Raw genomic sequence first — 26519 nt, 5'->3', positions numbered from 1 at the left:
TCAGAAACTAATATAACACAGTATATTAACTAACTGGAATTAAAATAAAAGCTTAAAAAAAGAATCAGACCAAATAAAATATCTCTGTGGATGGAATCTCAGCAATTGCAGATGACAGAAAAGGAGATGTGATACATTTTGATACTTTGTATACATTAGTATTGGATCTAGTTCTGTAGGGACTCTCACTTGAAAATAGACTTCGCATTGATTGGGTGTGAGTCCTGGTTTGCAGATGAAACATCAGGGCTGTGGTCAATACTGTGAGGATGGCCTTAGAAATATTTAGTAGATGAATGATTTATGGTGAGTTGTTTTGGAAAGTCTCTGCTTATGAGTTCAGTGTACAACCCAGTTGCGTTGCATGTTTTCATGAGCATACTTGAGATGGAACAATGGTGTCTTCATCTGAGAATGATGCAAGACTAGAGATATACTGCAGACCACAGAGGAGGGCGCTGGAGCAGAGACTTGAATATTCATGGACATCCGCCAAGTATTCATATATATATTTACGTACATTTAGTAGAAATGGATAAAAATACTTACTGAGGCAAATTATGCCAGCGTGTCATTGATTCTGCTGGGTGATGTAGTGGGAAGAGCACCAATGGTTAGGAGGTCTAGGTTCTAATCTTCGCTCTGTACAAAATGCTGTGCAATCAAGATGCTGGCCAAATCGCTTCATCCTTCATATCAGTTTCCTTATCTGTGAAATTTGAAAATGTTTTACTCTCTACCCATCCCTCTAGACCAGGAGTCAGAAAAGTACAGCCTGCAGGCCAAATCTTGCTACCATGTGTTTTTTATTGGAACAGGGCCTTGCCCATTTATTTATGTATTGTCTCTGGCTGCTTTTGCATTTGACAGCAAAGTTTAGTTGCAACAGGAGGCAGGATGGCCCACAAAACCTAAAATATTTACTGTTTGGCTTTTTATAGAAAAAATCTGTCAACCCCTGCTCTGGAAGACGTTTGAAGAAATTGGAAGGTTTTCAGCCCTTGAGACTAGGGATGCGACTGTTTTATCTGGTTGGTAGGGGCCAAGAATGTCAGATGTCCTGCAGAGCAGGACATAATAAGAAACTGTCTTACCTGAAATTCCAGTAGCTCCCTCCTAAAAATTCCTTTCCTATTTTTAAATTCTAAGGAGAGCCACTTTTTGAAAGCTGTATCGACTCTTTAAGGCCAACAGTTTCCCAAATTAATGGGTTAGGAATTTTTCTAACCACTCCCCGTAACCTAAAAAGGAGTATCCACTAAGAATCTAAATCCATTTTTATGCTTAATGGTGAAATGTTAGAAGCATTCCCTCTAAAATAAGGAAGAAGCCAACAATGCCCATAAGTCACCTTTGCACTGCAGGTTCTCGCTGGTGCAGTTATGTCAAGAACTGTGAGGGTCTGTGGTTTTACCCTACTTGCAAGCTAACAAGGTAGCCTTGCAGCGATAGCAGTGGACAGAATGTCAGTAAATTTTTTTGTACTGTTTTCTTGAATCTCAGTTCCCAAAAGATAATAATAAGAATGCTAGGTGAGGGGTGCCTGGGTGGCTCAGTTGGTTGGGCATCTGACTTCAGCTCAGGTCATGATCTCACGGTCCGTGAATTCGAGCCCTGCATCAGGCTCTGTGCTGTCAGTTCAGAGCCTGGAGCCTGTTTCGGATTCTGGGTCTCCCTTTCTCTCTGCCCCTCCCCCAGTCACACTCTGTCTCTCTCTATCAAAAAATGAATAAACGTTAAAAGATGCTCAATGTCACCTCTCATCAGGGAAATTCAAATCAAAACCACACTCAGATATCACCTCATGCCAGTCAGTGGCCAAAATGAACAAATCTGGAGACTATAGATGCTGGAGAGGATGTGGAGAAACAGGAACCCTCTTGCACTGTTGGTGGGAATGCAAACTGGTGCGGCCACTCTGGAAAACAGTGTGGAGGTTCCTCAAAAAATTAAAAATAGATCCACCCTATGATCCAGCAATAGCACTGCTAGGAATTTACCCAAGGGATACAGGAGTACTGATACATAGGGGCACTTGTACCCCAATGTTTATAGAAGCACTCTTAACAATAGCCAAATTGTGGAAAGAGCCTAAATGTCCATCAACTGATGAATGGATAAAGAAATTGTGGTTTATATACACAATGGAGTACTACGTGGCAATGAGAAAGAACGAAATATGGCCCTTTGTAGCAACGTGGACGGAACTGGAGAGTGTGATGCTAAGTGAAATAAGCCATACAGAGAAAGACAGATACCCTATGTTTTCACTTTTATGTGGATCCTGAGAAACTTAACAGGAACCCATGGGGGAGGGGAAGGAAAAAAAAAAAAAAGAGGTTAGAGTGGGAGAGAGCCAAAGCATAAGAGACTCTTAAAAAATGAGGACAAACTGAGGGGTTGATAGGGGGTGGGAGGGAGGGGAGGGTGGGTGATGGGTATTGAAGAGGGCATCTTTTGGGATGAGCACTGGGTGTTGTATGGAAACCAATTTGACAATAAATTTCATATATTTAAAAAAATATTTAAAAAAAGAATGCTAGGTGATACATGTACACACAGTGGGTTGTATAATAGGAGAAACCCTGAGATTAGGGAAACTGAATCTTTTATGATGAGAAGTAAACAGGCCTGCCATTTATTCTGGAAAGAGATGCTATCTTTATTATATTGGACACTAAGCATGCCTGCCCTTTGCTCTGGAAGGAGGCACTATCTTTGTCTTCTAAGACTGTTGAGTATACAAACATCTTTGAAAAGATAATCTGGAACAAAGGCAGCTAGTGTCTCTGATTGTAAGAGAAGCAGAAATGCAAGAAGCCAATGTCTTCTAATACATGAGAAAAGTAAATTAAAGATTTGGTTACTTTGTGTGGTGACAGATGATGACTAGACTTACTGTGCTGATCATGTTGGCAGTGTACACAAATATTGAATCATTATGTTGTACACCTGAAACTAATACAATGTTGAATGTCAATTATACTTCAACAAAACAGTAAATAAATAATATATATAAGAATTAAGGAAGAAAAAAATTTGTTTTTATTGGCAGATGTATGATTCTTTACAGAGTGGATTCATGAACATCTATTTACAAATGGTTAGAAAAAAGTAAGAGAGTTTGCCAGTTTGCTGAGACTGCTGGATTCAAGCTCTGTATAGCAAAACAGGTTACATTTTTATAAACTAGGGACAAAAATTTAGAACATATTATAAAATAGATATTTATAAAATTAGTAAAACCATAATATCTTTGAGTAAATCTAAGAAATGTTGCACCACTTTTTATTTTTGTTTATTTTGCTTCATTATATCTTGTTTATTTACTTATTTATATATTTTTCTTCCTTTTTTTAAATTTAAATCTTAGTTAACATACAGTGCAATATTGGTTTCAGGAGTAGAATTCAGTGATTCATGACTTACATACAATACCCAGTGCTTGTCACAACAAGTACCCTCCTTAGTACCCATTATCCATCTAGCCCATCTCCTACTCACCTCCCTCTGTCAACCCATAGTTTGTTCTCTATCATTAAGAGTATCTTGTGGTTTGTTTCTCTCTTTTTTCTCTCCCTCCCTTGCTATATATTCATCTGTTTGGTTTATTAAATACCACATATGAGTGATATCATATGGTATTCATCTTTCTCTGATTGACTTATTTCACTTAGCATTATACATTCTAGCTCCACCCATGTCATTCCAAATGATAAGATTTCGTTCTTTTTAATGGTTAAGTAATATTCCGTTACCACATTTTCTTTATCCATTCATCAGTCAGTGGACATTTGGGCTCTCTCTGTAGTTTGGCTATTGTTGATAATGTTGTAAACGTTGGAGTGCATGTACCCTTTCGAATCTGTATTTTTGTAACCTTTGGGTAAATACCTAATAGTGCAATTGCTGGATCATAGGGTAGTTCTATTTTTAGTTTCTTGAGAAACTAAAGCCACTCTTTAGTTCTCCAGAGTGGCTGCACCAGTTTGCATTCTTACCAACAGTGCAAGAGCGTTCCCCTTTCTCTGCATCTTCACCAACACCCGTTCTTTCTTGTGTTGTTAATTTTAGCCATTCTGACAGGTATGAGGTAATATCTCATCATGGTTTTGATTTGTATTTCCCTGATAATGAGTGATGTTGAGCATATTTTCATGTGTCTTTTAGCCATCTGGATGTGTTTTTTTTGGGAAAAGTGTCTATTCATGTCTTCTTTCTGTTTTTTAGCTGGGTTATTTTTTTTGGGGGGGGAGGTGTTGAGTTTGATAAGTTCTTTATAGATTTTGGATACTAACCCTTTATAAGATATATTGTTTGAAAATATCTTCTCACATTCTGTAGGCTGCCTTTTAGTTTTGTTGATTGTTTCCTTAGCTGTGCAGAAGCTTTTTATCTTGATGAAATCCCAATAGTTTATGTATGCTTTGGTGTTGTGTCTAGTAAGAAGTTGCTCTGGCCGAGGTCAAAGAGGTTGCTGCCTGTGTTTTCCTCTAAGACTTTGATTGTTTCCTGTCCCATATTTAGGTCTTTCATCCATCTGAATTTATTTTTGTGTATGGTGTAAGAAAGCGGTCCAGTTTCATTTTTCTGCATGTTGCCATTCAGTTTTGCCAACACCATTTGTTGAAGAGACTGTCTTTTTTCCATTGGATGTTGAAGATTAGTTGATGATAGAGTTGTGGGTTGCACCACATTTTAATACAGAACATTGTAAAATTTTATTGAAAAATGTAAAAGAAGACCCCCTGGAAATGCATAATGTCATGGATAAGAAGAGCAGGGATGCCTGGGTGGCTCAGTCGGTTAAGCGTCCGACTTCAGCTCGGGTCATGATCTCGTGGTCCGTGAGTTCGAGCCCTGCATCAGGCTCTGTGCTGACAGCTCAGAGCCTGGAGCCTGCTTCGGATTCTGTGTCTCCCTCTCTCTCTCTGCTCCTCCCCCGTTCATGCTCTGTCTCTCTCTGTCTCAAAAATAAATATTAAAAAAAAAAAGAAGACTAAATATCTTGAAATTGTCTCCAAATTAATAAATCAGTGCACTTAAAACTCTTAAAGACTCTGTGTGTGTGTGTGTGTGTGTGTGTGTATGTGTGTGTTGTGTGTAACTTCAGGGTGATCATCTCCAAAGATGCAGAGAAAACATTTGATAAAATTTAACATCTATTCATGATAAAAGCTTTTGCCAAACTAGTAAGAGTAAGGAACTTCCCTAACCAGATAAAGAATCTGTAAAAATACTACTGTAACATTATTCTAAATGATAAAAAAACTAATACTATCTATCTAAGATTGAGAAGAAGGCAGGATATTCATTGTCACCACTGTTATTCCTCATTATACTTGAAATCCTAGCCAGCACGATAAGGCAAGACAAAGAAATGAAGGGCATACCGACTAGGAAGGTAGGCATAAAATGGTCTCTATTTGCTGATAACATGGTAATATACATTAAAAAGTTCCAAAGAATGTAGAAAAATCCTTAGAACTAATATTGAATTTACCAAGCCTGCAGGATACCATGTTAATATACAAAAGTGAATCATGTTTCTATATATGCACTTATAATGATCATTGGAATTGGAAATTTACCAAAAGTACCATTTATAATAGCATCAAACATTATAAATATAACAAAATATATGCAGAATATTTATGCTGAGAACTATAGAACAGTGGTGAAAGAAGTCCAATAAATGAAGAGAGAGAGATATGTTTATAGATTAGAGGACTCAATATTGTTAAGACATCACTTCTCCCTAATATGTGAGGTATAGATTCAATTCAGTCCTACCTAATCAGAATCACAGAAAAACTTTTCTATAGATGTATCTCTATTAAAATATATGAATATGGGGTGCCTGGGTGGCTTATTCGGTTGAGTGTCTGACTTTGACTCAGGTCATGATCTCACAGTTTGTGAATTTGAGCCCCACATTGGGCTTGCTGCTGTCACCATGGAGCCCGCTTCGGATCCTTTGTCTTTCCCTACCTCTCTGTCCCTCCCCCACTCACACATTCTCTCAAAAATAAACAAACATTAAAAAAATTAAAAAAAATGTAAATAATTAAATACACACACCACATATATATACATACATGCATACACAGGAACTAGAGTAGGCAAAACAATCTTGAAAAAGAACAAAGTTGGAAGACTCACATTGCCTGATTTCAATAATTACTATAAGCTACAGCAATCAAGAGAGTATGGTATTGGTAAAGGAAAAATACATAGGTCAGTGGAATAGAATAGAGAGCTTAGAAAAATGTGCACAACAGTATTGTCAACTGATTTTTGACGAAGGTGCAAGGGCAATTCAATGCAGAATAGAAGTTTTCAAACAAATGGTCCTGGAATGATTAGAAGTTCCTATGTGAAAAGATGAACCTTAATACATACCTCATATTCTACAAAAATTAACTAAAAATTGATCATATATACCTAAATATAAGACATGAAACTTATAAAACTTCTAGAAGAAAAGGTAGGAGAAATCTGTATGGCCTTATAATTGGCAAAATGTTTTTAGATATATCAAAAGTATGATTCATAAAAAGTTGGTAAATTTAACTTACCAAAATTAATATCTTTTGCTTGGTGGGTGAAAGACCCTACAAAGAGAATGAAAAAGTGAAGCCACAGACTGGGAGCAAAATTTTAAAATTACAAATATGATAAAGGATTTGTATTCAGAACTTACAAAGAAATCTTATAATTAAAAAAAAAATTAGAAATCGAATTTAAAAATGGGCAAAAAAGGGGCGCCTGGGTGGCTCAGTCAGCTAAGCGTCCGACTCTTGGTTTTGGCTCAGGTCACAATCTTGCAGTTCATAGGTTTGAGTCCCACATCAGGCTCCACATTGACAGTCTGGAGCCTGCTTGGGATTCTCTCTCTCTCTTCCTCTCTCTTTCTGCCTCTCCTATGCTCATGTGCTCTCTCTCTCTCTCTCTCTCAAAATAAATAAATGAACTTTAAAAAAATTTTAAAAATGGACCAAATATATGAACATACACTTTACCAAAGAAGATATTTGGATGGAAAATAAGTATATGAAAATATGTTCAGTATCATTGTAATTGGGAAATGAAATTAAAACCACGCCAATACAAATCAATTAGAATATCTAACAGACAAACAAAAGTGACAATACCAAGTGCTGTTGAGCATGTGGAGCAACCAGAAATCTCATACATTGCTGGTGAGAATGCAAATTTGTATAATCACTCTGGGAAAGAGTTTGGCTGTCTCTTACTATGCCAAACATATACTTACCATACGACTCTGCAGTCTCGCTGCTGGAAATTTACCCAAGCCAACTGAAAATATATGTTCACAGAAAAACCTGAATGTGAATGTTTATAGAAGATTTATTCATTGACCAAAACTGGGAACGACCCAGATTTCCTTCAGTGGATGAATGGGGAACCTAATTGTGGTACATTCATCCACTATAATAATATTCAGCAATAAAAAGGAATGGACTATTGGATGAATCTTAAATGCATTTTGTTAAGTGAATGAAGTCATATTCTGAAGACTACATGGTGTATGACTCCGTTGATATGACATTTTGAAAAAGACAAAGTTATAGGGACAAAAACGAACCAAAAAACATCAGTATTTGCCAGGGTGAGAATCGAGGAAGAGATTGATAAGGGTTAGCATGAGGGGATTTCTTTGGTGATCAACCTTTTGTATGGTAATATGGTCGTAGTGCATACTCAATTCTATGCAGTTGTCAAAACTCACAGAACCTGTCACACCATAGAGTGAATTTTATAGTCTTCAAATTTAAAAAAAAGTCAACCAGGATGTTGAGGAAACCACTGATGGAATGTAGGTTTAGAAATGAATGTAACTGTATTACAGTGACTGACAGCACCACATTGAAGGCTCAGAGAAGAAAGGATATGACCTAAGTAGCTTTATTTTGACTGGGTTCTGTAAGGCTAATGGAAAAAGAATGGAAAAACAAAAAACATTGTACTTGGTACATTTACTTCTCATAGACGTATAGATTAGCAATTCTGAAACTGCATGTATACTACTGTTAAACAAGGAAATAAATATATTTTAATTGAGGACAAGCAAGTTTCTCACTGTTAGAAAAAAGAAATTACAAATGAGGAAATGGGAATGCTAGAATGAACCCTTTGGTCCTGAATTGGAATTGGAGACATCAATATGAACTAATGTGGTTTTTTTTCCCTTTCAATAGGTAGATAGATACAGTAAATATAGATATATCTGTATACAGCAGTTAGTATGTACATACACACTTCCTAGCAGTGAGCACATGATCTGCATTTTAAAATATCATTCTCAATCAAATGGAACCTGGGCTCCTTGGAGAAGTCTATGATTCCAGGATTGGGGCAAGGAAAATACAAGATGTTCATGGAACATTTGTGGTGTTAGAAAGTAAGGAAGAATTTAAAAAATTATGGGGGTATATCAAAGGACTCAAAAACTGACCTGAAAGAACTCCAAATAGCTAAAGCTGGAACAATTTTTGCAACAAAATAGACAAATATGATGACTTCATAAAATACTTGTAAGTCCATACTAATATAAACAATCAATCAATAAATAAATAAATGGAGAAGGGACAGCTCTTCCTTACAGAATTAATAAATGTAGAAGGAATGAGAAAAATAGAAAATCACCATTGGAATATCAGATGAATAATTGACGTAGACAAGATCCACTAATGAATGCTAAACTTAGTGGGCAGAAGTTTACAGAAATGTGCAGTATTGCGTGGCCTCAAAGTTTCTCCTATAAAATATTCATTAATTACAAAGACAAAATAGTAACTTAACGGTGAAGAAACCTGTCAGACCACCTTAACCAAGTGATCAAGGTTAACCTCATCATCAACAAGACCTAAGAATACCTCTCTGGTATCCTTGTCCCAAATCTATAATTTATTCCAACATAAAATCTTTAGCCAACCCAAACTGAAGGACAGTTTATTTGAACCTGATGAGTAACTGTTGAAAGCGATAAAATCATGAAAGACAAGGAAAGACAGAGACTGTCACTCAGTTCAGAGGATATTAAGGAGACATGGAAACTAATGCAACATGTTCTTGGATCTTGGATCAGGTTCTGGAATCCAAAAGGGTACTAATAAACTGGTGAAATATAATAAAGTCTGTAGTTTAGTTAATCGTATTTGTGCCAGTGTTAGTTTCTTACTTTTGATAATTGTCCCTTGGTTGTAAAAAATGTAAACTAATAACTTTTTTATGTATATAAGGAAACCATACACACAAACATATATACATAAATACACATACATATACAGCTGCGTAAGTATATTACTTCTAGGATTTAGGTTGGTAGTTATCTTTCTGAAGGTGGCAAGAGGAAGGAGAATATTATTGCAGACAGATAAGCAGAGGATTTCATGTATTTCTGAACTGTTTTCTTTAAACAAGTCTGAAGAAAATACGGTAAAATGTTATGCAAAGATAGAGCTGAGTGAGGGTACATAGGTGTGAGGGAACATTGTACATTCCTCTGTTTAAAACATTTTACAATTAAAACAAAGTAACAATGAAGGATTTTTATTTTTCTGGAAGTGATATGCTGAATGGCTTGGAGATCTGTGGATGGATTTGTGGATGCTGGCTTGCACTGTTTGAGTTACCTCATATGAGGTACATAGTGCTAATTAGAATTGAAAAGAAGGGGACAACTCTAAGAGACATTTTAAAACTGAAGTGGATTAATTTGGTGCCTTGAAGGGACAGGGAGAAAGAAAGAGGAATAAAGATGAGATCAGAGACTAGAAGATTAGGCTGACTAAATCAAGGAAATGAAAGGACTAGCCATTTGGAAGGAAAAGAGTGTAGGCAATGAGTACTTTGACTTGGGGTTTATAAAGGCTCTCAGCACAGAGGCTCTTCTAGCATCTGTCAACCTCTTTCAAGGGTTTGCAGAATAGTCAGGATCTTTCTTTTCCTGCTGCTATTGTAGTGGCTACGTGGAAGCCAGGAGAGAAGGGAGTGGCTCTAGTCTCATGTTTGATCCATTAGTGTGAGAATAGCCAAAGCATTCTCTCAGGACTCACCTTTTACTTCTGGATCTGGCAATTCAATAGCAGCATACAAAATTATATCAAAGTTGTGCTGTCTGATCTCATGTAATCTACAGAGAAAACTGAATGTAGACTGTAACAATGGCATTGCAGTACCAAAGTTCTAAGGTGATTCTTGTTTTGATTTTTGAAAAGCCCTATATTTCTGGTCATTTTTATTACTTTAGAAAATGTCTAATTGTATTAAAATGCACATAATAAAATTTACCCTCTTAACCATATTTAAGTGTGTGATTAAATGGTTTTAAGAACATTCACATTGTTGTGCAACCATCACTATCATCCATCTTCAGAACTTTTTTCATTGTGTAAAACAAACTTTGTAGCCATTAAACAACAACTCCTTTTGTTCTCCCAGCCCTTGGCTATGTCTACTTTCTTGTGTCTGTAAATTTGACCACCCTAGATACCTCATACAAATGGAATTATTCAGTATTTCTTTTTTTGTGACTGGCTTATTTCACTTAGCATAATATCCTTAAGGTTCATCCATGTTGTAGCATGTATCAGGATTTCCTTCCTTTTAAGGCTGAACAATATTCCATTATATGTGTATACCACATTTCATTTATCTTTTTATCTGTGGAAGGACTCTTGGGCTGCTTTTACCTTTTGGCTATTGTGAATAATGCTGTGGACATGGGTATATTATTTTTGTAACTTTTTAACAGCTTTTTTTGAGCTATAATTTGCATATGATAAGGTTCACTCATGTAAGTATATCATTATTTCTCTGAAATGTATATAGAGTTGTGCAACCATCATCACAATCTAGTATTAGAACATTCACATGCCCGTTTGCAGTCAATCTTTGCTTTCATACAAGCCTCAGGGAACCACTGATAGCTTTCTGTCTCTATCTGATTAGCTTTTTCTAGAAATTTTGCAGAAATGGAATCATACAATACATAGTCTTTTTGTGTCTGGCTTTTTTCACTTAGTTTATGTTGTTGAGGCTTTCCAGGCCTAGCATTTATCAATAGTTTGTGTCTTTTTATTGCTGAATAGTATTTGATTGTATGGATCTACCACATTTTGTTTATCAGTTTACTGGTATATGGACATTTGGGTTGTCTCTAGTTTTGACTGTTGTGCACAATGCCACTATAAATATTCATGTGCAAGTCTTTGTGTGAACATACTCCTTTATTTGTTTTGGGTAGGTTTCTCAGGGTAGATTTGTTGGGACGTAAGTACGTTTATGTTTATCTTTTTAAGAAACTGCTAAAGTGTTTGCAGAAATGGCTGTACCATTTTACATTCCCACTAGCAATGTATAAGGGCTCCTATTTCTTTACACAATTGCTAACACTTGTTATGGCCAATCTTTTGGATTATAGTTCTGCTAGGGATTAGCACCTCATTGCAATTTTATTTTGCATTTTCCAAATGACTAATGATTTGAGCATCTTTTCATGTGCTTATTAGCCATTTGTGTATCTTCTTTGGTGAAATATATTTTCAGATGTTTTGCCCATTTTTAACTTGGGTTGTTAGTCTTTTTATTAAGTTGGAAACATTTTCTTTATATATTTTATCATATATATGATTATCAAATATTTTCTTTCAGTCTATGTCTTAGCTTTTTATTTTCTTAATGATGTTTTAAAAAGCAGAATCTTTTACTTTTGGTAAAGTTCAGTTCATTATTTTTTTCCATTGTGAATTGTACTTTTGGTGTTACAACTGAGAAATATTTACCTAACTTAAGGAAACAAAGACATTTTCCTATATAGTCTATAAAATTTATAGGTTTAGTTCTTATATTTAGGTCTGTGATCCATTTTGAGTTAATTTTGTGTGTGTGTATGATGTAAAGGTCTAAGTTCTTTTTAAACTTTATTTTGGCCGGCGGGCCGCCCCTCCGCCCCGGCTCCCTCCTGCCAGTCCGTGGAGCGCGCACCGCCTCACCGCCCTTCCTACCCTCTTCCGTGGGCCTCTCGTCTGCGCTTGGCTCCAGAGACTCTGTTCTGCTAGTCTTCTGGTGGTTTTCTGGGTTAGTTAGGCAGGTGTAGGTGGAATCTAAGTGATCAACAGGATGCGCGGTGAGCCCAGCGTCCTCCTACTCCGCCATCTTCCAAAAGATCCCCCGGGAATCTAAACTTTATTTTGAAATAATTTTAGATGCATAAAAACTTGTGAAAATAGTACAGGAAGTTAACTAAACTGTAGGCCTTATTCGTATTTTGCCAGTTTTTACATGTATTCATTTCTTCTCTGTGTGTATAATTCTATGAAATTTTACTACATATATGAATTTGTGTAACCAATATAACAATCAGAATACAAAACTGTTGTACCACCCGAAAGCAACAACCTCATGCTACTTGTTTGTGATCTATCCCTAACACTATAATTTTGTCATTTTGAAAATGTTATGTAAGTGGAATCATACAGTATATAACAATTGGGATTGCCTTTCCTCCCCTATTTTTGGTAATTTGTGTTTTCTTATTTTGCCATTCCATCTTAAAAATTCTCAATTTTGTTCATCTGTTCAATGAAGCACTATTTTGTTTCATTGATTTTTGCTGTTGTTCCCATTTTTTATTTCATGATTTCTGTATTTCTTTCCTTATTTTTTATTTTAGAGGAAGAGAGAGAGAGCATGTGAGCAGGAAGGGGACAGAGACGGGGAGAGAGAGAATCTTAAGCAGGTTCCATGCTTAGCATGACGTAGGGCTTGATCCCACAACCCTGGGATCATGACCCGAACTGAAATCAAGAGCCAGATGCTCAACCAACTGAGCCACCCAGGCACTCCTATTTCATCGATTTCTATCAGAATAGAAATCAATAGAAGTCTTTACTTTCATCTTTCTGCTTGCTTGTGTTTAATTTTTTCTTATTTTTCTAGTTTCTAGGTGGGAACTTAGATTATTGATTTGAGATCTTTTTTCTTTTAATATCTATCTATCTATCTATCTATCTATCTATCTATCTATCTATCTATCTAGAGAGAAAGCGAGTGCCGGAGAGGGGCAGAGAGAGAGAGGGAGAGAGAGAATCCTAAGCAGGTTCCATACTATCAACGCAGAGCCCAATGCTGGAGCTTAAACTCACAAACTGTGAGATTATGACCTGAGCCAAAATCAAGAGTCAGACACTTAACTAACTGAGCCACCCTGGTGCTCTTTTCTTTTCTAATACATTGTATATAAAACTATAGTTTTCTTTTCTAAGTACTATTTAGACTCTGTTCCATAAATTTTGATATCATGTGTTCCCATTTTCATTCAGTTCAAAATATTTTCTAATTTCCCTGTGATTTCTTTGATCCATAGGTTATTTAGAAACATATTGTTTAGTTTCTTAATATTTGGGTATTTTCTAGAGGTCTTTCTGTTATGGATTTCTAATTTGATTCCAGTGTTGTCAGAAAACATACTTTATATGACATAAATCCTTTCAAATTTATAAGATTTATTTTATGACCTAGCATAAGGTTATTCTGATTATGTTTCATGTGTGCTTAGAAAATATGTGTATCCTGCTTTTATTTGGTATGTCCTATAAATGTCAGTAAGGTATATTGACCCTTGCTGATTTTCTATCTAGTTCCAGCAAATATAGAGTGAGGTATTGAAGTCTTGAACTATAATCATTGAATTTCCCATTCAATTTAGTCAGATTGTATTTTATGTATTTTGAAACTTACTGGTTCGGTGCATATACATTTATAGTTGTTGTATCTTCCTGATATATTGACCCTTTTATCACTATGATCTGTCTCTATTTTATCACTCTGTCTGTCTCTCTGGTAATATTTACTATCTTAAAAGTAAAAAAATTTAATGTTTTTATATATTTTTGAGAGCGAGCGAGAGAGAGACAGAGCAAGCAGGGGAGGGGCCGAGAGAGAGAGGGAGACACAGAATCTGAGGCAGGCTCCAGGCTCTGAGCTGTCAGCACAGAGCGTGATGTGGGACTTGAACTCACAAGCTGTGAGATCATGACCTGAGCCAAAGTCAGACACTTAACCAACTAGGCCACCCAGGCACCCCAATATTTATTACATTTACTATTTACAAATTTGTCTTGCGCAGCAAAGGAAATCACCAACAAAATGAAAAGGCAACCTACTGAGTGAGAGAAAATACTTGCAAATGTATCTGATAAGGGTTAATATCCAAGATATAGAAAGAATGTTTACAACTCAATAGCCAACAACAATCTGGTTAAAAAATGGGCAAAAGATCTAGATGGTTTTCCAAAGAAAACATGACCAATTGGCACATGAAAAGATTCTCAGCATCACTAATCATCAGGGAAATGCAGACCCAAACCACAATGCAATATCTTTTTGTCACACCTGTTTGAATGGCTGTTATCAAAAAGATAAAAAATAACAAATGTCAATGAGGATGTGGAGAAAAGGGAACTGTCATACACTGTTGGTGAGAATGTAAATTGGTGCAGCTACTACAGAAAGTAGTATAGAAGTTCCTCAAAAAAATTAAAAATAGAACTACATATGATCTAGCAGGTTCCCCTTCTGGGTATTTATGTGAAGAAAATGAAAACTGTAACTTGAAAGAAAAAATATATGCACCCCCATGTTCATTACAGCATTATTTATAATAGCCACAATATGGAAATAACCTAAGTGTCCATCAGTGGATGAATGGATAAAGAAATTGTGAAACACACACATACATACATACACACAATATGGAATAGAAAACAATGAAATTTTGCCATTTGTGATAATATGCCTGGACCTTGAGGCCATCATGCTAAGTGAAATATGTCAGATAAAGACAAATACCATACGATCTCACTTATATGTGGAATTGGAAACAAAACACAATACACAAGCTCATAGATACATAGAGCAGATTGGTGGTTGCCAGAGGCAGCAAGTGGGGGTGTGGTAAAATGGGTGAAGGAAATCAAAAGGTACAGGCTTCCAATTATAAAAAAAATAGGTCATGGCAATGTAATGTATAGCATGGTGACCATAGTTAATAATACTGTATTGCATATTTGAAAGTTGCTAAAAGAGTAAATCTTAGGGATGCCTCGGTGGCTCATTCGGTTAAGCAGCCAACTTTGGCTCAGGTCATGATCTCACAGTTTGTGAGGTCAGGCCCCACGTCAGGCTCTGTGCTGACAGCTTGGAGCCTGGAGCCTGCTTCGGATTCTGTGTATCCCTCTCTCTCTGATCCAACCCCACTCACAGTCTGTGTGTTTCTCTCTCTCAAAAATAAATAAACATTAAAAAAAAGAGTAAATCTTAAAAGCTCTCATTACAAGAAAAAAATTGTGACTATATATGGTAATGGATATTAATCAGACTTATTGTGGTGCTCTTTGACAACATATACAAGTGTTGAATCATTCTGTTGTACACCTGAAACTGATATGTTATATGTTAATTATATGTCAATTATACTTAAAAAAAAGCAGATTACCGAGAGCTTAAGAAAAAAAAAAGTTCAGGGGCACCTGGGTGGCTCAGTTAGTTAAGTATCTGACTCTTGATTTTAGTTCAGGTCATGATCTCATGGTTCATGAGATGGAGCCCTGCATGGGACTCTGTGCTGACAGCATGGAGTCCGCTTGGGATTCTCTTTCTCCCTCTCTCTACCCCTTCCCTGCTTATGCTCTCTCTCTCTCTCTCAAAATGAATAAATAAAAATTAAAAGAAAAGAAAAATAAAGTTAAGTGGGTTGTCTTTTTTTCCCCATTCTTAGGGAGTGTTGTCTAGAAGTACTTATCCATTGTGTTAAGTAGTGTGAAAGAATGGGAAAAGCAGATTAGGGCAACCTACAGTCAAAATCTGCATCTTTGTGAATCTGAGCCACAGATTCTTTGACTACAGGGAATGAGAAAGGAACCAAGTTTTTACCCTCCCAGTCCAGAAGGAGAGCAGTTATTGAAGAAAAAGGAAAATATTTTTCTTTCTTTCTCTCCACAGCAAAAACAAAACAAAACAAAACAAAAAAACCCAAACAACAACAACAACAAACATGATTAAATAACAACACAATGGGTGCCACAACCTATATTTGTCTTTAAATCTAAAATGTGTCTCTTCGGGGCGCCTGGGTGGCTCAGTCGGTTGGGTGGCCGACTTCGGCTCAGGTCATGATCTCGCGGTCCGTGAGTTTGAGCCCCGCGTCGGGCTCTGTGCTGACAGCTCAGAGCCTGGAGCCTGTTTCGGATTCTGTGTCTCCCTCTCTCTGCCTCTCCCCTGTTCATGCTCTGTCTCTCCCTGTCTCAAAAATAAATGAAACGTTAAAAAAAAATTTTTAATAAAATGTGTCTCTTCAACAGCATATATTTGGATCTTGCTCCTTTCTTTCTTTCTTTCTTTCTTTCTTTCTTTCTTTCTTTCTTTCTTTCTTTCTTTCTTTCTTTTTAATTTAATTTTTTATTTTTTAAAATTTACATCCAAATTAGGTAGCATATAGTGAAACAATGATTTCAGGAGTAGATTCCTTAATGTCCCTTACCCATTTATCCCATCCCCCCTCCTACAACCCCTCCAGTAACCCTCTGTTTGTTCTCCATATTTAAGAGTCTCTTATGTTTTGTTTCCCTCCCTGTTTTTATATTATTTTTGCTTCCCTTCCCTTATGTTCATCCGTTTTGTCTCTTAAAGTCCTCATATGCGTGAAGTCATATGATATTTGTTTTTCTCTAATTTCACTTAGCATAATACCTCTAGTTCCATCCACATAGTTGCAAATGGCAAGATTTCATTCTTTTTGATTGTGGAGTATTACTACATTGTATATATATATATATATACCACATCTTCTTTATCCATTCATCCATCAGTGGACCTTTGGGCTCTTTCCATACTTTGGCTATTATTGATAGTGCTGCTGTAAACATTGAGGTGCATGTGTCCCTTCGAAACAGCATCCCTGTATCCCATGTGTGAATACCTAGTAGTACAATTGTGGGTCGTAGGGTAGTTCTATTTTTAATTTTTTGAGGAACTTCCATACTGTTTTCCGGAGTGGCTGCACCAGTTTGCATTCCCACCAGCAGTGGATCTTGCTTCTTTAAACTCAATCTGAACATCTGTAGCTTTTGATTAGAGTGTTTAGTCCATTTACATTTAATACAGTTATTAGTATAGTTGGATCTATGTCTGCTATTTTGATATTTTCTATATTTCTTACCTTTACTGCCTTTTTTCTGTTAAACCAATTTTCTAGATTTTTAAAAATATCATTTTTAGATTACTTATTTAATTTCTCTGTTGATTTTTACACTGCATAATTTTCTGTTATTTTCTTAGTGGCTGCCCAGGAATTACATCTTAGCTTATCACAGTCCAATTCAACTTAATACTAACCTAATTTTGGCAAATTATAGCAACTTGCATCAATATGCCATATTTTCCTATTCCCTCTATAATGTCAATTTTTATATATTATAACCATATGTTATAACTATAACATTGTTTTCTGTATATAATCTTATGTATTTTAAAGAAATTAAGAGTATAAAAGTTCTATTATATTTACCAACATATATACCATTTCTTTTTAAAAAATCATTTTTTATGTTTATTTTGAGAGAGAAGAGAGAGAGAGAGAGACAGAGCACGAGTGGGGGAGGGGCAAGAGAAAGAGGGAGACACAGAATTCGAAGCAGACTTCAGGCTCTGAGCTGTCAGAACAGAGCCTGATATAGGGCTTGAACTTATGAACTGCGAGATCATTACCTGAGCCAAAGTCAGACACTTAACCACTGAGCCACCCAAGCACCCCTGTACCATTTGTTTTTTTTTAATTTTAATGTTTATTTATTCTTGAGAGAGAGAGAGCGGGATAGAGAGAGAGAATGAACAGGGGAGGGGCAGAGTGAGAGAGAGACACAGAATCCAAAGCAGGCTCTAGGCTCTGAGCTGTCAGCACAGAGCCTGATACAGGCTTGAACCCACAAGCTGTGAGATCATGATGTGAGCCAAAGTCAGATGCCTAACCAACTGAGCCACACAGGCGCCCCTCTCCTATACCATTTCTAATGTATTTTATTTCTTTGTGTGTATTTGAGTTAGCTGGTATCATTTCCTTTCAGTCTGAAAGACTTCCTTTAATATATCTTATATTGCAGATTTGCTAGTAAAGACCCAGTGTTGTTTTTTTTTTTTTAATATGGAAGTGTCTATTTTGCTTTCATTTTTTGAATGATGGTTTTGCTGGATTTAGAATTCTTTGTTATAAGAATTTTTTTTTCTTTCAGCACTTAGAATATGGTCTTCCACTGCTTTCTGGCTTCCATTGTTTCAGATTAGGAGTCAACCATTAATTGTATTGCTAGTTCTTTTTTTGAGATGAGTTTTTTCCCTTTTGTTTTTAAGATTTTCTTTTATCTTGCAGTTTCAAGAGTTATACTATGATGTGTCTAGGTGTAGATTTCTTTGTAATGATTCTTTTTGTTGTACTTCTTGGATCTGTGGATAAATGATTTTCATCAAATTTGGGAATTTTTTGATCATTATTTTTTGAAATAATTTTCTTCCTTTCTCCTTTCTGTTGGATTGCTTCATTTTATTCCATAATACTCTGAGGCTTTGTTTATTTTTCCTTGGTCATCTTCTCTCTGTTTTTCTTGTTATTTCTATTTATCTGTTTTCACATTCTGATTCTTTCTCTTGCCCTTTCAGATCTGCTGTTAAAGCCCATCCTAGTGCATTTTTCATTTCAGTTTTTGTACTTTTCAACTCTAGAATATCCATTTATTCCTTTTTTTTTTAAATAAAAGTATCTGTTTCATCCTCCTATTCATTGAGTCTTTGTTAGGTTTTTCTAATTTAAACATGGTTTCTTTGAATTTTTAAAATGTATTTATAATCTGTTTTTTGAAGTCTTCATCTGCTGGGGCAGTATAGAGTTAGCTCTAATTGACTGCTTTTGTTTTTATTTTTAAGTACGAGTCACACTTTCCTGTTTTTTTCCATGACTCATAATTTTTTATTGGAAACTGAACATTTTAGATATAGCCAATCTGTAATTTTATTTTTTCCTATGAGAATTGTTGTTTTGCCTTTTTAAAATAAATTATTTTCACTTACGCTTTTAATCTTGTGCTGCCACTGAGATTTCTTCTGTCTTCAAGTAGCTCCTTTCCTTGTATGATAGCTTCTGTTGTTACAGTTCTCTCATGTGAAGCTAAAGTTTGTTTTTTGGTTGCTCCCATTATGTTTGGCTTTCTGGATTTATATAGAATAATTCAGTTTTCTCTTCTATATGAAGCAAGTCTTCTTTAATGTTTTCTTTGCTGGGCTCAATACTGTTTTTTCAGCTATTTTAAAAAAATGTTCTTTTTATTTTTGAGAGAGAGAGAGAGAGACAGACAGAGAGTAAGGGAGACATAGAATCTGAAGTAGGCTCCAGGCTTTGAGCTGTCAGTACAGAGCCAGATGCAGGGCTCAAACCCACAAACTGTGAGATCATGACCTGAGCTGAAGTCAGACACTTAACCGACTGAACCACCTAGGTGCCCCTTTTTTCAGTTATTTTTAAAAAATAAAATAATTTCCAATTTTGGCACTTTTCTTTGGGTGGACTCTAGATGATTAGTATCCTATGAAACTATTACAGGTGAAAAAACATATAATGCTACAAGTAGAGTATTATAATAATAAAAATAGTAATAGCTACCCTTTATATAGTTCTTATTATGTGGCATGCATAGTGCTAAATCTTTAATGACTCTTTACAATAACAGTATGAAGAAATAGAGGCTTACAGAGGCATTGTTTTCTGTCACTTCTGCAGCTAATAAGTGATCACCAACCCAGAATTTGAACCAAGGTCTGCTTTAACTCCAACTCTTTACTTTGCTGCCCTTGGCTGGCATGGAATTCAGGGTGGCTGTGTTACTTCTTGTATTCTGGATATGCTGGTTCTATTAATTTGATCTAAGAATCGCCTTAATCTTTTGGGCAGCAATATTGTATATGGCAGCATATCACTGACTTACATAAAGCTTGTATTCAACTAAAATGTACAAAACTTAATAAGATCTTAAATATTTGAGCTTGTGTCTGGCCTGGACTTTCCCTCTTATGTAATTACTTTTCACTATAAATGCAGGGCTTTGTGTTCTTGTCTGTGTCTTGGAGATTTCAGCCTAAGTTCTAGGTTGCCAAGATATTTTTGAAGTTTGAATCTGTCATCTATGATGTTAGCTCTTCCTCCAGATATATGTGGCCACGTACATCTTTGATAAGTATTCTTTTTTGTGTATTTATTTAGTCTTTGATACAATTTCAAATAAATCAGGAGTGAATAAAGAATGTATACAGCATATCTATATTTTCCCCAAACATTGTTGTTGTGTACACTTCTGAAGTCTCAGACATGTTTGGCCATGCCCATGGGTTTCTCTTCTTACTGTTGTTAAGACAGTGTGATCACTGTATTTTAAGGTTCTGGTTGGAATGATATTGAGGCTATTAGTTATAATTATTGCTTTCTCTGCCTTCTGAGCAATAAATTTATTCCATAGGAAATAGAGAGTTTGGTAGGTATTCTACTTTTGTATTAGACTCCTATTAGAAGATATCTGAATAACTGAAACTTCTCTTCACTCTATATAGTATGTTTTGGTACAAGTTTTGTAATGTTTTCCGGGAAAGTATCATACATATTTCTTTTCTGGATAGACCGCCTATGGTATGCTGCTGTTACAGTATAATTAGGTTTTTCTCTTCAGTTCCTCACTTTTATTATTTACTGTAATTTACTATTAAATTTATGAGTTTCTATATAAGAGTAACTTTTGGAAAGGTCACTGGACTTGACTTTGAAAATTCCTGGATTTGGGGACTGACCACGCAATGTGAACTTGAGCAAGTCACTTAAGCTTTGTGGATCTCAGGAATCTACATATACACAGTAGGGATAATAATATTATTCTTTATCATTTAGGATTTCAAAAACAGGTAAGGATTTTAAAAATAAGAAACTAATATTTCATATAACAAGAAATCAAAAGATGTGCAGTCTGGGACAAGTATGGTAGCTGTCGTAGCTCATTAAAATCTTCTGATCTTTCAGTTCACCATCCTTAGTGTGTAGTCCTTTGCTCTCTTACTTCTTGACTCATTGCCACAAAATAGCTACTTTAACTCTGGGCTTCATATCTATGTTTTAGACACACAGAATGGGAAAGGCTAATAGGTTGAAGGACAAAAATCCTGGTTTTCTCTTAGTGAGGTTTTGTCACTAAAGTTAAGTCCCTCTAAGGATGTCTGCCTGCAGCTCATTGGCCAGAACTATGTTACATGTCACCCCTTGCTTCAAGGAAAGCTGGGAAATTGTTTATTTTTGTGTTTTAGTCTTTGCAGTAGAAGGAAGCAAAGAAGGGATTGGGTTTACGGTTTGGGTCAGCTGGTCAACAATATCTACCACATACTTTCATAGGATTATTGGAAGGATTCAATGGTACAGTGTAATTAATATGTTTCCTCTTGCTTTCTATTGGTGGTCTTAAAAACTAGAGTATGTCTTGAATTAATTTATTCTAATTTTGTATTCAAGCCTCAGAAAATCTATGAGAGTAGTTACTTGAATGTTAAATGAGTTCAGTTTTTACCTATAGTCTAGAAAGTGTCATAAATATGTTTAGGAATAGATTGCATTGTTCCCAACCAGCTCTCCTGTTTTCATCCAAGGTTAAGTGAGAGCCATTCCCACATCTGGCTAATCTTTGTGTACTACACATCCTGACTCTCCTCATCATGGGCTTGTATTTATATCTGGGCTTCTCTATTATAGGGCTCTGTTGATGGGTTTGAAGATTATTTGTCTACAATGATGTCTCACCTTTGATGCCACATACTCTTATTTTCTCTTTGAGCATTGTTTAAAATCTTTTCTATTGCTACCATTAACATGGGCGTTAGTTTGCTACCATTAACATGGGCATTAGTTTTTTCTTTCCAAAGCCATTGGTGTTAACAGTGGCAGAACATTTTTTTTTCTTAGCATTTTCCCCTAAAATCTTTCAATTTGCTATGTAAAACTTGGAAGTTTCTAGAGCTGTTATCCAGATTGCTGCTGATAATTATTTGTTTATATGATAATAAGCTGAATTATATTTTAATTTACAAAAATAAACAAATAACTTTAGGGTATCAAAGCTCCCTGCTAATTGGGAAACGTTCTAGGTGACTGTTTTTGAGGGTGACTATTTTCTGGAGAATACTTGGGCTTTGAGTAAAAATCATATTGAAGTATAAAAAGCAGCCTGTCACCAATGGGAAAATAATTGGGAAAGAAGCAGATCTACAAAGTGACTCTAGTCCTACTCTTGTTTCCTTCACTGACTTACAAAATACTTCTAGATTTAAAGAGTTATTGGGGCGCCTGTGTGGCTCAGTCAGTTAAGCATCTGACTTTAGCTCAGGAGAGTCATGATCTCACAGTTCATGAGTTTGAGCCCTGCATCGGGCTCTATGCTTAGAGCTCAGAACCTGGAGCCTGCTTCAGATTCTGTGTCTTCCATTCTCTCTGCCCCTCCCCTGCTCGTGTGCCGTCTCTCTCTCTCTCCCTCTCTCTTTCTCTCAAAAATGAAATAAAAACATTGAAAATTAAAAAAAGAGTTATTAATGAGTCAGAATGCAGCTAGAGGCACATGAAAAATAGCAGCAGAAATCCTGAGCAGCTAAGGAGAGAATGGTAGCCCTAATGTGAGCTGAATAGGCTGGCTGGTAAATTTGAAAGCAGGTCACATATCCTGAATATATATACAGGAGCTATCACCTGGTCCTACAGCATGAAGTAGAGGAAATAATCATAGTCACTAGTTTTCAGACAAAGTTGTATTATTTTTTTCCATGGAGAATGGTAAAAGATGTTAAGAAAAGGCCCCAGGAAGTAAATAAGTCCTGGAGGTGAGCTTAGAGGAGAATGGAGGAGTGAGCATCTTAAATGAGGTCAGAGTGAGATAAGAAAATGGAAATTGCAGAGGATTTGGAAATGACTAGAGAAACCTACAGGATGTATCATGAAGTTGGAGACTCTTCAGGTTTATTACTTCCGAATCTCTTCATTCTGATGAAATATGGTAGTTTATAAATTCTGTCATTTTGGGTGAAACAAGACGTTGATGTGTATATGGTTATTTGTTTTGTTTTGTTTTGTTTTTGCTGCCTGCCTTTATTTCTTTTTGTAGACATTGTTCGAAGTGATGTTGCCTTGGATAAACAGAAAGGCTGCAAGATTGCTCAGCACCCTGATGTTATGCTGGAGCTCCAGCGGGAGAAGGCAGCTCAAATGCATCTTGTTCTTCTAAAGGAGCAATTCTCTAATACTTACAGTAATCTCATATTAACAGGTAAGGCTATTGGAGTCGTTTGGAATCTTAAGCATTATAGATTGATGGCCTCCATTAGTTAACAACTTGATGTTTGGTAGACACTAAAGTGGGATCTAGATGAGCCTGTATCTGTCTGTCTCCATCCACTATATCCCTTTTTAAATTGTGATTACTTTTGTCTTCCTATAAAAAATATTTCTTGTAGTTTGCAGATGTATTTTGGCTTGAAGTTATAGGCAACTCAGCATGTGTGTTCTCAAAAGACAGAACCAATGAAAACCTAATGAAGCCTTATAAAAATATGACTTTTTAGATGTGTGCCAGTGGATTTGAGAGAATTACTAAATTTGGTGTCTAAGAAGCAGCTATTTTCCTCTTTCTGTGTATGCCCTTTCTGTGAACCCAGTGAACATAAAGATGAAATGTAAAAGAGATAATGATCCACAGGCTGAGCTGAGAATGTTCTATTCCTGGTGGAGTTTGAAAGTATCTGGAGAATTTGATTTTCATTTTAAGAGCAAAGAGGCTATGAGACAGCCATACTCCCTTACATCCTTGGTTCAAGGAGGGAAGTGAATTTGTGTGAGAGCTCAAAGGAGAAAAAGCTTTTTGCAAGGCTGCCTGCAAGCTTTGCTGGTACAGAGCATGTGAGTTGCATGCTTTCGTCAAGTTTTGGAGAAGATTCTAATAGCAGACTCTAATGTGAGAATAATGGAGTACTTGAGATGGAGTAAGAAGAGCGGTCTAAGTTACTTCCATTTTCTTGAGGGCATGCAAGGCATTCCTGCATTATATTGCTCCAAATAAAGTTTAACAAATCACAAGTGTGTGTGTTTCCCGTGTTTATCAATATTTAATATTCAAAAGATGGAATGTCTGACAGGCTATGAATATCTCACACTTATTTTTGTAAACTCCAAGTTAGGACAATTTTAATTTTTTTTTATAGGCTTCCTGGCATTTCACCAGGAATTGCTGAGTGGCAACCAAATTGTTTAACTTCTGAAAAAGCACAAGTCTCTTCCAACTTTTCTTCTTGTACCTGGTGGAAAACCCAACAGCATGAGGTGAAAGCCAGATTTAAATGTGCTTTGGTGAGCAGAGAAGAGGATTATAGATTTCATAATTATAGGCCTTGTTTTTTGCTCTTTGATAAGTTATTAAGGAGGGAAAACTTAAAAGTGATTTATAGCCAATGTATTATTTCCCTGAGTTGGTTTCCCTAAGATGGTTGGTTTAAGTTTAGATATTTGGAAAGAACATAGATTTTTATCCAAATTTCTTCATTCTGTCTCAGGCATACAGATGTACATATATTAATATTTTCCAATTCAGGTATTAGAAATATTTTTATTCCACCCTTATGTTAATTTTAGATCTATATTAAAGAGGTCAGATCTTGTGTTCTTTAATGTGGCATAGAAAGGGCTTAAGGTAATTCTAACCCTAAACTGTGGATTCAGAGTGTGGCTTGAAGGCATATTATCTTTGAAAACACAAGTGTTCTATTGAGTTCAATGGAATCTTTTCTAATTCTCAGTAACATAATCCCTTTGAATGTTTATTCGCAGTTCAAACTGTTGGAATCAACATTGTCAACTTTTACCCTGACAACTTGCTTACTTTCCACTAAACAAACTTACCCTAGAGAAGAGCCTCTTTCCTGCTCTTACTTCTCCCAAGCTGCTTCAAAGAGTCCTCAGGCATTTTCCACATTTTTCACCCAAATGCTTGTACAGAGGTGGTACCTTGCTACAGACAGAGCATTTGGTGTGCCCCAGTTTGTTTACATGAAAGTTCAAAAGGTTTTGGTTCCAGGTGTTGGGAAGAGCTGTAGCCATTTCAATTTAGCACCAGTGGTAAAACTATTTTAATGTCCTTTAACTAAGTCTTTGATTTTACACAGTGTGGTTTCCTAATTGTTATGAAGTTTAATCCTTGATTTCTTGTATAAATTTTGAGAACATGGTCTCCAGACAGCTAAACATAATATTTAAACATAACTAAACTAACTTTTGTAAATATTTCCCTTTTCAGTGATGAATGTATATTGGTAAGGAGGGTGAGGTTGAAGGGGCAGAGACCTCTCAAATGAAGTGACTCTCTTTACCAACATGTTCAGAACACCTACTCTAGGATTTCTGCTTGGTGATGTTCCACTTATTTTGTGTAACTCTGGCATAATATTTGAAATGTCTGCAATGAAAGTATTTATGTGGAACAAGATGAGGAAACTAGGCCTCCAAAATCTTAGAAAGAGATCATTTTCTTCATGACTCTGCCATCCCCTCAACCCTTCTCAATTATTTACAGAATTTCATGTATATGAGTAGCAGTGTATCATAATAGTTTTCTGGTCAGTTAGTGGTATATTCTTTATTTTAAAATTGGTTGACTAAGATCATAGTATAGGAAAAAAATAATAAAGCGATTGAAACGTCAGATGCTTAAAAGCATGGTTAAAAATGATAGTTGTTGCCCTCCACCTCACAAGCAAGCCCCCATTCTTAGATGTTCCGTCTTTAGCTGATGTGACTGTCAGCGTTGAGGTGAGAGGCATGCCTTCATTTTCTGCATTCCAGCTCATCTTCTCTCTTAAACAGCCACCCCTCAGATGAGAGCAGATTATATTCTAGCTTTGAAGGTCTTCTGACTGTTCAGTAAAAGGAAACAACCCTCCAGGACTTAGTGACAGCTCAGTTAACAGAAACTAGTAACAATTCTTTAATGTGTATATCTTATTGAAGTGTTCCTCCTTATATCACATTTTTAGAAAAGTGGAGTGTATTTTTGCATGATATTAAATATGTCTTTATGTTTTCATGTGAATGATTTACATAGCAATGGAAATAATGTTAGCCTTCCCTAATATAGTGGGTTTTTGCAGTGAACTCCAAGGTTTTAGGAAGGTGATGGAGTAATACCAGTAGAACATCAGTGATAGAACTGTTTTAAATGGTGATGAGTTGCATCCTGCACTTTTCACACTGACTCAACAACACGTGGATGTATCTTATCTTGTCCTGTAGCATCCAGTTTGTCCGGGAGCATTTAAGAAAGAAAAGGGATTATTCTTCCATTTCTTTGTGTTCTCATGACTCTTAATGTAATAATGTTCTA

General features: G+C 36.0%; 1 protein-coding gene across 2 annotated transcripts in view; it reads left to right on the top strand.

Annotated features, from left to right (window-relative positions):
• Positions 1-26519, top strand: part of HPSE2 (heparanase 2 (inactive)) — a 677801-nt gene that overhangs the window by 37530 nt on the left and 613752 nt on the right. For both annotated transcript variants that reach the window (XM_019459090.2, XM_019459091.2), the window contains exon 3: positions 23256-23417. In XM_019459090.2, the coding sequence (XP_019314635.1) occupies positions 23256-23417 (162 nt within the window). The remainder of the gene's footprint in view (positions 1-23255; positions 23418-26519) is intronic.

Source organism: Panthera pardus, unplaced genomic scaffold (genome assembly GCF_024362965.1).
Source record: "Panthera pardus isolate Hobbes unplaced genomic scaffold, ASM2436296v1 HiC_scaffold_22, whole genome shotgun sequence".
In the NCBI taxonomy this organism is placed as follows: domain Eukaryota; kingdom Metazoa; phylum Chordata; class Mammalia; order Carnivora; family Felidae; genus Panthera; species Panthera pardus.
This window is presented reverse-complemented; position numbering and strand designations above follow the sequence as displayed.